The 12,124-nt window shown below is 44.0% G+C and overlaps 1 protein-coding gene across 1 annotated transcript in view; it reads right to left on the bottom strand.

Moving 5' to 3' along the window:
* Positions 1-11,729, bottom strand: part of LOC115106748 (transient receptor potential cation channel subfamily M member 5-like) — a 60,698-nt gene extending 48,969 nt beyond the window's left edge. The window contains exons 1-8 of the mRNA XM_065016547.1: positions 11,438-11,729; positions 7,295-7,396; positions 6,807-7,065; positions 5,311-5,456; positions 4,969-5,081; positions 4,589-4,690; positions 2,402-2,448; positions 1,762-1,994 (exon numbers count right to left, since the gene is read on the bottom strand). Coding sequence (XP_064872619.1) covers positions 1,762-1,994; positions 2,402-2,448; positions 4,589-4,690; positions 4,969-5,081; positions 5,311-5,456; positions 6,807-7,065; positions 7,295-7,396; positions 11,438-11,713 — 1,278 coding nt within the window. The 5' untranslated portion in view covers positions 11,714-11,729. The remainder of the gene's footprint in view (positions 1-1,761; positions 1,995-2,401; positions 2,449-4,588; positions 4,691-4,968; positions 5,082-5,310; positions 5,457-6,806; positions 7,066-7,294; positions 7,397-11,437) is intronic.
* Positions 11,730-12,124: the final 395 nt, after the last annotated feature.

The following is a 12,124-nucleotide window of genomic DNA, read 5'->3' as shown; positions in this document are numbered from 1 at the left end:
TCCTAATTATGCTAACCTATGTCTAGGAATGTATGAAAAACAGGTGGTGCTGAATCTAGACCTTGACCCTTTCTCTCCAATATTCTCCTAATTCTGAGATTTTTGGATGACATTTTCATGATCTATACAGGCACCCACGAAGAACTTTTGGATTTCCATGCTTATCTAAACTCTATGAATGAACACCTTCACTTCACCCTTAACTATGACCTATCACAAATCAGTTTTCTTGATGTAATGGTTATTAAGGACAAACCCTCCCTCTACAGATCTCTATAGGAAACCTACGGACAGAAATACACATCCTTAGAGGTAACAACTTTCATCCACATCCACTTTTTAAAAGTCTCCCTATAAGTCAATTCAGTTGTATCAGAAGAATATGCAGCTCTGATGCTTCTTATCAGAAACAGACCACGGACCTCACACAAAGATTTAACGAAAGGGGGTACAAAGACAATTGGGGAAAACATGCCAATGTCCGTTTCGAAGGTTTAACACAGTTGGAAAGCCTTAAAGAAAAAGCAGACCATGTCCCATCATGCTTTACCCAATACTCACCATTGGGGAAGACATTTAAGGACATTATCAGGAAACACTGGTACATTATTTATACTGACCCACAATGGAAACCCATTTTTAAATATCTCCCACTTATGGTTTTTAAAAGACCCCCAAATGTGAGAGATATTGTGGTTAAATCTGATTACCCACCAGAGAAAAGGGAAACTTTTTTGGAGAAGGCTCCGGAGGGTAATTACAAATGTGGCCAATGTGCTCAATGCAGCTTTACGTACAAATGCAACTCATTTACACCCCCCCCCCCCCCCCCCACACACACACAGGACAAAGATTTAAGATCAAGGGCCTGATTACCTGCATTTCCACCAATATTATTTACATGTTGAAATGTCCTTTTGGTCTGTCTTACATAGGTAAAACCATTTTTATTGTTTCAATATGTCTAAATTGTGGGGGTTTTCATCCTAATTGAATATTGCCTGTATATTACTGTAAATATTGATCACATTCCCTGTGTATGATCATATATTTTGATACACTGAATATTAATATTGTGAAACTATGTTATTCATTTTTTTTTTTTTTTACCTCCTGTTTCCAGAGGTGATGTCACTGCCCCTACATATAGGACCTTCCACCCCCACCTGGGATTTGGATGCATGATGAAGACCCAAGGGTCGAAACGTTGTTAATACATTTCACCTGGGAGCATGAGCAGCAGTGTACAGCGTTTTCCTTTCTGTTTTTCATGAGTTTGCCTAGAACTCCAGCACCTGCGGAAAGTAACCTGGATGTGCGTATGTTCTTCAGCTTTAGATAGCTAATTGCTAATCGATATAGTTAGTTAGCTAAATGAAGTCTTACAAGAATTAAAAGTGCCATAAAGAGTTAATAATGTATAAACATTACATATGTAGACACTGTACACATTACACTACATAAGTTAGGGGTTTTGCCTTTGGCGCCAACTGCAGGCTATTTTCTTATGTAGGGGCAATATGAATGAAGTATATCCTGGTCCTAGGGACCCAATCCTGGTCCTGGTGACTGAAAGGGGTGCACATTTTAGTTTTTGCCCTAGCACTAAGACACCTGATTCAACTATAGGCTTGATGATGAGTTGATTTGTTGAAACAAGTGTGATAGTGCTGCAAGGGCAAAAACAAAAACGTGCTCCCCTTTGAGTCTCCCAAGACCAGTATTGAGAAACACTTCCTTCAATCATCTTTCTCTTCCCACCTCTCGGATCTCCTCACAGACGATGGTGAACACCCAGAAGTACAACACACACTCGGCGAAAGCGGGGCCTCGCGGGGGTGGCGGCTTAAAGTCCACCAATAGCACGTAGGCAAACAGCAGAAGGAACAGGAAGTACATCAGAACGTTGCCTAAAAAGGAAGTGACAGGTGCGAACCAAAACTGCCGCCATCGGGATACCACAAAAGGCCGTTTAGGTGGGGTGTCGGGCGTGCCTGAAGAAACAGAGAAAGATGTACATATAAACACGAACTACTGCACACTAATTTACATAAAGTAATAATGTACACATACATTTATATCCTGTACTGTACCATTACAAAACCAATAGACCTGTTTCTGGCATATAACACTCTTTAAGACTAGAATTATGGATAAACTTGAAACATTCATGAAGCACAAAATCGATAATAGCATGATGCAGAATGTTGAAACCTGCTAGACAACATTCTGAACTGAAGTATGCTGATGAAATGTGTCAATTAAGAACCTATGACTTGATGGGTTTGTATGGCTTGGTAGATTTGAAATGTATGAAGCTCTATCTTCAACTAAAAAGAAGTGAGGGACATTGGAGAAAATAGGGAACTGGAGATATGAGGGAACGTAATATTTTACTCACCTTTTAGATGATATCTGGGACTATTAGGACCCTGTGTATGATGTTCACTGAAGTAAAAATATAATATTGCAATGAGGCATTACATTGATGTCCATTCACATACTCAGTGTTTTCCACAAGCACATGGAGTAGCCAGCCAAATAGAAAAATGTGCCCATTTGATTTTTGCAGAACAAGTTGTATTTTGCTATCCTTTGGTACATTCTAATGCCTTGATTCCATCCGAAACTCACAGCGAAAATATTGAATACTTTATTGAATTTGTTGTGGTACTGTTTTTAAATTAATGAAACTATATTAATACAGTGTATTGTTAGTTTTGGATAAAAAACAGCTGTGGTGGAAGCATCATGTTATTGAGTATGCTTGTCACCGACAGGGACTGGGGAGTTTGTTAGGATAAAATAAATATGAAAGGAGCAAAGCCCAGGTAAAATGTTAGAGGACAATGTTCTGAAAACCTAACTCTCAGAAGGGTTTTATTTTTCTTCGGTACAATTACACAAGTTGTTATGTAAAATACACACCAGAATGGCTTTCCAAGAGGTGTTGGGTGTTCCTGAGGGGTGTGGTCTCAGTCTACACATGTTGTATTAAGCGCATGTGAATCTTAATAAAAATGATTCACAGCTGTACTGGATGCCAAAGGTGCTTTCACCAAATGTTAACTCAGAGGGGTGGAGAATTATTGATATTTCAGGGGGGCGGGGTTCTATAACTTTCTTTCAGGTTGTGTAGATTTGTAGAGAAAAAAAATCTATTTTAGATTTAATTTTAAGGCAGCAAAATGTTTTTAAAAAATTAAAGGGGTGTAGACTTTCTATAGGCACTGTATATCAAAAATACAAACGACATCTTAGTTCACTTGTCCTGATGCGATACCATGGACATATAACTGCGTTGTATTACATTTACATTTAAGTCATTTAGCAGACGCTCTTATCCAGAGCGACTTACACAAGGATGAGATCGACTTTATTCAGTCAGTTCGACAACTTTTAGAAGAAATGAGTCAAGCATGCTGTTCGTCAATCAAAGCAGTGTAAAGAGCATATGTGCCACCCCTCCATGGCTGCATATGAAACACGCCAGGGTTCAATGTTAACTTTTTTATCAATTGGCCGGTCGGGCCAGTAGGTCAAAATCTACTGGCCCAAACAGAATTTCTACTGTCCCAGACATGGTGTAGTTCTTTAATGGATTCACAGGCCCAGCATGTCTTTACTGTCCCCAGGCCATTGTTGATGGCAGACACTGCACGCAAAACAAAATAAATGAATGTGCCAGAAAACAATAGCCTAAGTGGATTTCGACTCATCGTTACCAAATTATATGGGACATACAAATTCACTTAAATTATATGGGATGTGCAAATTCATGCTCTCTCCCTCCATGTAAAGAATTTTGACTGCAACCACAGCACACACAACAGGTTACCAGGTACCGGGAGGCGGGACAGACAGCATACTGGGCACAGACATCAATTCAACGTCTATTCCATGTTGGTTCAAAGTTGATGGGAACAAAGTTGATTAAAGCAGTGTGTGCCAAGTGAGAGCAGACTGTCAAACCAGTAGTGTTTCCCTGTAATCGCTCACTTTGTGACTGACAGGCACCTGTCCTATCAATAGATCGCATTTTTTAAATTTTATTTAACTAGGCAAGTCAGTTAAGAACAAATTCTTATTTACAATGACGGCCTACCCCGCCCAAACCCGGACGACGCTGGGCCAATTGTGCACCGCCCTATGGGACTCCCAATCACGGCCGGATGTGATACAGCCTGGATTCGACCCAGGGACTGTAGTGACACCTCTTGCACTACGATGCAGTGCCTTAGACTGCTGCACCACTCAGGAGCTATTAGACGCATATTGTTCATTCTAGCGGGAGAGGGCTCTGCAAAACTTTTTCTGACTAGTGAATTGAAAAGTAGCCTAATTAATTTAAGTGGAAAAAGTAGCCGGCTGAAAATTAGTCTAATCAGCTGTATAGCCGGCAACCGGCACTAGTGGAAAACACTGCATACTTGCATATTACCAAATGTTATAGTAGGTATATTTACATGCAAACACATAACAGGTGCACACAACACAGACAAGTACGCAAACGTGGTGAGACATACAGTATGTACACAATTTAACACACACACACTACAATGTAAATGCGTTTTAGAGGGAGAGTTACATGTGCTTGATGTCAGAGAAGGAGAAAATTGTTTCTCCATAAAGGCTGTCATTGTCTCTACCCTGTGCAACCTCGTCAGGCTTCCCCGGCTCCTCCAATTCCCTGTGAAAGACAAAGTTTAAAGTATAAATAACATTGAAACTAAGGTACTGAGGGCCAAATCCTAACCTTTGACATCAATGCATGATTTACGTAATCAGCGACTTAATCCCACACATTGCTAGTGATAAAAGGGAGAAGCAGAAAGAAAAGCACACAGAAAGAAAGAGTTTTCCATACACAAATTGATATTCACTTTTAATCAAGGACTAGGCTTAATCTGGGTCAGAAAAACAGACACTCCCAGACAGAGGTGGATGTGGAGGAGGTACTAAAGGTACCTGAAGGAGATGAGCTGGGTGTACATCAGAATGGGACAGAAGAAGGTGAGGAGGAGTTTCCACACCTCCGTGCTCCTCTTCATATCCCCCCACCAGATCTGAGACAGGAGAGACTGGGGGGGAGGCACATAGAGATGTCGAGGTTTGCAATTTATTCAATCTATTGTAGCCTATGATGTCATGTTATGCTCCTGTATACAGGTTACATTCTATGCACTGGAGCATCCAAGACACAGTGAAATATGATTACAGACGGTGAAAAGAATACACTAGTTGAAATGTTTTGTTTAATTAGAAGGCAGAATAGGCCAGCCAGCCAGACACAGACAGACACAGACAGACCTGTACTCCATCGTGGCTGAAGAAGAGGCGGGCGTCGGCGGCCATGCCCATCTTTAGACAGGTGGTCCCTCCCCATACGGGAGACTTCCTGATCAGCAGGGTGAAGGAGCGACTCTCACTGCTCTGGTAACACTTACTGAATACATCTACAGAGACGGATTTAAAGGTCTACATTATTTTAGCGATGCCGGTTTTGGACATGTGTGAAATCCCCTCCATGATATAGGCTACATGTGTCCATGCCCATCATGTAACAAGAGATGAGAACCTCTGTGAATATCGGTGAACCAAAATATCGGTTTGTTTTCCATTTCATATGTTCAAAATCCAATCCCATCTTTACCTTAGGCCTAGTATAACGAAGGCTGGTTCAACAGCAATTTTATGATATCATTACATTTGACATTTGTTGTTTTAAAATGTTATTAAAACCGAACATGATTAAAAAAAATCAAAATCCCCAAAACACTTTTGGAGAAGTGTGTATGCGATCTGTAAGATGGTTCCAATGTTTATAAAATATTATATTTGGGAGCAAGTTGCCTTGTCTGAATTAGATGCCCATAGTTAACAATTATGGTGAGTAGACATTTCTCCTTTCTCTTTATATTGGATCTTTATCCAGCTCCTGTGAAAAGTTAGGATATACGTAAAACCCTCCATAGTCTAAGTTGCCTTATACGCCCACAGCGAATATTTATGGTGTCTGTAACTGTATTTAGCCTATTTAAAACAAGTTTTTATTTTGTTTTTATTAAGAATTTGATTCGAATTATACATAGTCTTTTTAGGCCTTAGTAATTGCCGAGTGAATTTAATCTTGCTCATTGACTACGTTTGGCATGTCCACAGACTGCAATTTACAGTTGGCCTAGCCCATATATCAGTGCAAATGCTATAGCATATGTTTAACAATGTATTTCCAAATTGAAGCAATGCAATTACAACGTGGACTGCAAACATGTTCAATATGTTTTGTAAATATGGGGCAGGCTATTTAACGAACTAGGCTATAACAGATTAACATTCGAATTAGAGTTGATGACAACGCAATACATGAAAGACCGTAAATACAAACTTAAGCAACCACATTATTTAGCCATTTAGGTTCTGATTGGCCAGTGAGGGGCCAAGCCACGACACACCCACAAATAGTTTATTCATCAAAACCCAGCATTTTCGCACAACCTTCAGCAACTGCGTCCAGAATTATGATTGTGAAAAAAGCAACAATATTTCTGGCATAGCCCCGAACCTACAGTAAAGCGCTACCAACAGCGCTTAGATTTACCATTGCGTTAGGGTTGTTAAAATAGAGCACCTGGTCTCCGGCGGGGAGTCGCATGTGAGATGAGAGCGAGGAGTGTTACCAGTTCACCAGGCTCTGCACTGTTTTCCGCTTTTCAACCTTTATAATATTATGAAATGATGAAATAACACCTTCTCCATTATCACTTTTCATGTTTCTATAAAAAAAAGGTATCCTCTCGTCTCACCGTGAGCCAGGTTCTCGAACCTCTGCGCTAGCTCCTTCATGGCCAGCTTGGTCTCCGTCTCGCTCTCCAGCTTGGACAGCTCCCGTAGGATCTTACAGCCGCTCAGAGCACTGAGGACCGACTCGCCTGCCATCTCCCAGAAAAAGACGGCCATGTCTTTGCGGTTCTGCAGCACAGCCCAGACGAAGAGACTAGCCCAGGGAAAGAGACAGCGCCTGTCCTGGTATACACAGTCACCCCGCAACAGCTTACTCACACGCTGAGATGGGGATGGCGAGAGGGGGAGAGAGAGAGAAAGAGAGAGATGATTGGGGTGAGTTCCAATAAAGAAGTTAAGTATCTTGGACCAAATATGCAATTTAATTTACACGTATCAAAGTACAAAGCCCACAAAGAGTGAATACAAGGAGAAAATTGAGGGAAATTAAGAAAAATAAACTATGCAAAAGGAAAGAAAGACAAAGGAAAATCTATGTTATTGAGAGTACCCTGAGAGCCTTTCTCTGGGAGGAGATGTTCTCCAGTTCCAGTGGTGAGTGGTAAAATGGCTGACACACATCCCCCATCAAGTCCTCCAGGACTCTCGACACCTGAGAAGAAAGAGAGAGGACATGGTGGTGGAGAAGATAGAGGGGGAATCATTGGCATTAATATGGAGTTGGCCCCCCCTTTGCTGCTATAACAGCCTCCACTCTTCTGGGAAGGCTTTCCACTAGATGTTGGAATATTGATGCAGGGACTGGTTTCCATTCAGCCAAGAGCATTAGTGAGGTGTGGGCACTGATGTTGGGCGATTAGCCCTGGTTCACAGTCAGCGTTCCAATTCATACCAAAGGTGTTTGATGGGGTTGAGGTCAGGGCTCTGTGCAGGCCAGTCAACTTCTTCCACACAGATCTCGACAAACCATTTCTGTATGGACCTAGCTTTGTGCACAAGGGCATTGTCATGCTGAAACAGGAAAGGGCCTTCCCCAAACTGTCGCCACAAAGTTGGAGGCACATAATCGAATGTCAATGTATGCTGCAGCGTTAAGATTTCCCTTCACTGAAACTAAGGGGCCTAGCCCGAACCATGAAAAACAGCCCCAGACCATTATTCTTCCTCCACCAAACTTTACATTTGGCACTATGCATTGGGGCAGGTTGTGTTGTCCTGGCATTCGCCAAAACCAGATGTCTGTCAGACTCCCAGATGGTGAAGCATGATTCATCACTCCAGAGCACGCGTTTCCACTGCTCCTGAGTCCAATAGAGTCGAGCTTTACATCACTACAGCGGACGCTTGGCATTACAAGGTGATCTTAGGCATGAGTGTGGCTGCTTGGCCATGGAAACCCATTTCATTAAGCTCCAGGTGAGTTTGGAACTTGGTAGTGAATGTTGCAACCGAGGACAGACCATTTTTACGTGCAGCACGCGTCAGCACTCGGCGGTCCCATTCTGTGAGCTTGTGTGGCCTTCCACTTCGTTGCTGAGGCGTTGTTGCTACTAGATGTTTCCACTTCACAATAACAGCACTTACAGTTTACCGGGGCATCTCTAGTAGGGCTGAAATATGACAATATGACTCGTTGGCATCTTGAAAGTCACTGAGCTCCTCAGTAAGGCCATTCTACTGCCAATGTTTGTCTATGGAGATTTCATGGCTGTATGCTCAATTTTATACACCTGTCATCAACAGGTGTGGCTGAAACAGCCGAATCCACTAATTTGAAGGGGTGTCCACATACTTTTGTATACAGAGCATTCGGAAATAATAATTTTCGGTTATAGCCTTCATCTAAAATGTTTCTCATCAATCTGCACGCAATACCCCATAATGACAAAGTGAAACTAGGATTTTAGACATTTTTTGCAAATTCATGAAATAAAATAACAGAAATACCTTATTTAAGTATTCAGACCCTTTGCTATGAGACTCAAAATTGAACTCATGTGCATCCTGTTTCCATTGATCATCCTTGAGATGTTTCTACAACTTGATTGGAGCCAACTGTGGTAAATTAAATTAATTGGACATGATTTGGAAGGGCACACTCCTGTCTATATAAGGTCCCACAGTTGACAGTGCACGTTAGAGAAAAAACCAAGCCATGAGGTTGAAGGAATTCTCCATAAAGCTCTGAGAGAGGATTGTGTTGAGGCACAGATCTGAGGAAGGGTACCAAAAAAATTTCTGCAGCATTGAAGGTCCCCAAGAACACAGTCGCCTACATCATTCTTAAATGAAAGAAGTTTGGAACCACCAATACTTTTCCTAGACTTGGCCGCCCAGCCAAACTGAGAAATCGGGGGAGAAGGCCCTTGGTTAAGGAGGTTAACAACAACCTGATAGTAACTCAGGTAATCTCTCTCCTCTGCTCTCATCCTTCTAGACCTATCGGCTGCCTTCGATACTGTGAACCATCAGATCCTCCTCTCCACCCTCTCCGAGTTGGGCATCTCCGGCGCGGCCCACGCTTGGATTGCGTCCTACCTGACAGGTCGCTCCTACCAGGTGGCGTGGCGAGAATCTGTCTCCTCACCACGCGCTCTCACCACTGGCGTCCCCCAGGGCTCTGTTCTAGGCCCTCTCCTATTCTCGCTATACACCAAGTCACTTGGCTCTGTCATAACCTCACATGGTCTCTCCTATCATTGCTATGCAGACGACACACAATTAATCTTCTCCTTTCCCCCTTCTGATGACCAGGTGGCGAATCGCATCTCTGCATGTCTGGCAGACATATCAGTGTGGATGACGGATCACCACCTCAAGCTGAACCTCGGCAAGACGGAGCTGCTCTTCCTCCCGGGGAAGGACTGCCCGTTCCATAAACTCGCCATCACGGTTGACAACTCCATTGTGTCCTCCTCCCAGAGCGCTAAGAACCTTGGCGTGATCCTGGACAACACCCTGTCGTTCTCAACTAACATCAAGGCGGTGGCCCGTTCTTGTAGGTTCATGCTCTACAACATCCGCAGAGTACGACCCTGCCTCACACAGGAAGCAGCGCAGGTCCTAATCCAGGCACTTGTCATCTCCCGTCTGGATTACTGCAACTCGCTGTTGGCTGGGCTCCCTGCCTGTGCCATTAAACCCCTACAACTCATCCAGAACGCCGCAGCCCGTCTGGTGTTCAACCTTCCCAAGTTCTCTCACGTCACCCCGCTCCTCCGCTCTCTCCACTGGCTTCCAGTTGAAGCTCGCATCCGCTACAAGACCATGGTGCTTGCCTACGGAGCTGTGAGGGGAACAGCACCTCAGTACCTCCAGGCTCTGATCAGGCCCTACACCCAAACAAGGGCACTGCGTTCATCCACCTCTGGCCTGCTCGCCTCCCTACCACTGAGGAAGTACAGTTCCCGCGCAGCCCAGTCAAAACTGTTCGCTGCTCTGGCCCCCCAATGGTGGAACAAACTCCCTCACGACGCCAGGACAGCGGAGTCAATCACCACCTTCCGGAGACACCTGAAACCCCACCTCTTTCAGGAATACCTAGGATAGGATAAAGTAATCCTTCTCACCCCCCTTAAAAGATTTAGATGCACTATTGTAAAGTGGCTGTTCCACTGGATGTCTTAAGGTGAACGCACCAATTTGTAAGTCGCTCTGGATAAGAGCGTCTGCTAAATGACTTAAATGTAATGTAAATGTAACTCTGGCAAAGCTCCAGAGGTCCTCTGTGGAGATGGGAGAAACTTCCAGAAGGACAACCATCTCTGCAGCACTCCACCAATCAGGCCTTTATGGAAGAGTGGCCAGACGGAAGCCACTCCTAAAAGGCACATGACAGCCTGCTTGGAGTTTGCCAAAAGGCACCTAAAAACTAACAGAACATGAGAAACAAGATTCTCTGGTCTGATGAAACCAAGATGGAACTCTTTGGCCTGAATGCCAAGCGTCACGTCTGGAGGAAACCTGGCACCATCCCTACCGGTGGAGCATGGTGGTGGCAGCATCATGCTGTGGGGATGTTTTTCAGCGGCAGAGCCTAGGAGACAAGGCAGTATCGAGGGAAAGATGAACGGAGCAAAGTACAGAGAGATCCTTGATGAAAACCTGCTCCAGAGCGCTCAGGACCTCAGACTGGTGGCGAAGGTTCACCTTCCAACAGGACAACGACTGGCACACAGCCAACACAACACAGGAGTGGCTTCGGGACAAGTCTCTGAATGTACTTGAGGAGCACAGCCAGAGCCCGTACTTGAACCCGATCGAACATCTCTAGAGAGACCTGAAAATAGCTGTGCAGCGACGCTCCCCATCCAACCTGACAGAGCTTGAGAGGATCTGCAGAGAAGAACGGGAGAAACTCCCCCAATAAAGGTGTGTCAAGCTTGAAGCGACATACCCAAGAAGAATCGAGGCTGTAATCGCTGCTAAAGGTGCTTCAGCAAAGTACTGAGTAAAGGGTCTGAATACTTATGTCAATTTTTTTAATAAACTTGCAAAAATGTCTTAATCTGTTTTTGCTTTTTCATTATGGGGTATTGTGTGTAGATTGATGAGGGGGAAAAAACTATTGAATCCATTTTAGAATAAGGCTGTAACAAAATGTGTAAAAAGTCAATACTTTCTGAATGCACTGTATATGTAGTGTACTTGAAATGAGTACATTTCATAAAAATTTACTAAAAACATCTCTTACCTCAAATAAACTGAACTTATTCGCAGGCCGCCGCCCCCCTGGCGGCCCACCAGACCCTTTGGTGGGAGAGACATCCGGCAGCATGGCCTGCGAGCCTGTCATACTCTGGCGCTCCCCTAGGCGGCGCTGCAGCAGGACGTAGGCTAGAGAGCTGTCGGCCACCGAGCGGTAGAGGCTCTCCAGCCGCCCATAGGTCAGGTAGTCTAGGATGTTGAGTCCGTTCTCGGTGAAGAGGCGCACGAATTGTGGCTTGTCGTTGACCAACGCGTCCGTCATGGAGTCCTCCAAGTCCTGGTACTGCAGGGGGGTTAGGGAGGTTGAGAGGTCAAAGGTGAGAGGTAACAGAACAAAAATGTGTGTTTCTTATTGTACAATTTCAGGTAGTCCCTCCCTTGTTTTCTTACACGTGATACCAATGGGCGGCAGGTAGCCTAGTGGATAGAGCATTGGGCCAGTAATCGAAAACTTGCTAGTTCGAATCACCAAGGTAAAGAATGTGTTGATGTACCTTTGAGCAAGGCCCTGAACCCTGTTTGCTCCAGGGTTGCCGTTGATAATGGTAGGCCCTGGCTGTGACCCCACTTTCCGAGGGTGTCTCAGGGGGATTTGGGATATGCCACAAAAACATTTAATACATGCTTGTGCATGTGTGAAATAGGAAAAAATATAAACACTCTCCTATATTGA

The sequence above is a fragment of the Oncorhynchus nerka genome, unplaced genomic scaffold (genome assembly GCF_034236695.1).
Source record: "Oncorhynchus nerka isolate Pitt River unplaced genomic scaffold, Oner_Uvic_2.0 unplaced_scaffold_13___fragment_8___debris, whole genome shotgun sequence".
NCBI lineage: Eukaryota > Metazoa > Chordata > Actinopteri > Salmoniformes > Salmonidae > Oncorhynchus > Oncorhynchus nerka.
Note: the sequence above shows the minus strand (reverse complement) of the source record. Positions and strands in the feature narration are given on the sequence as shown.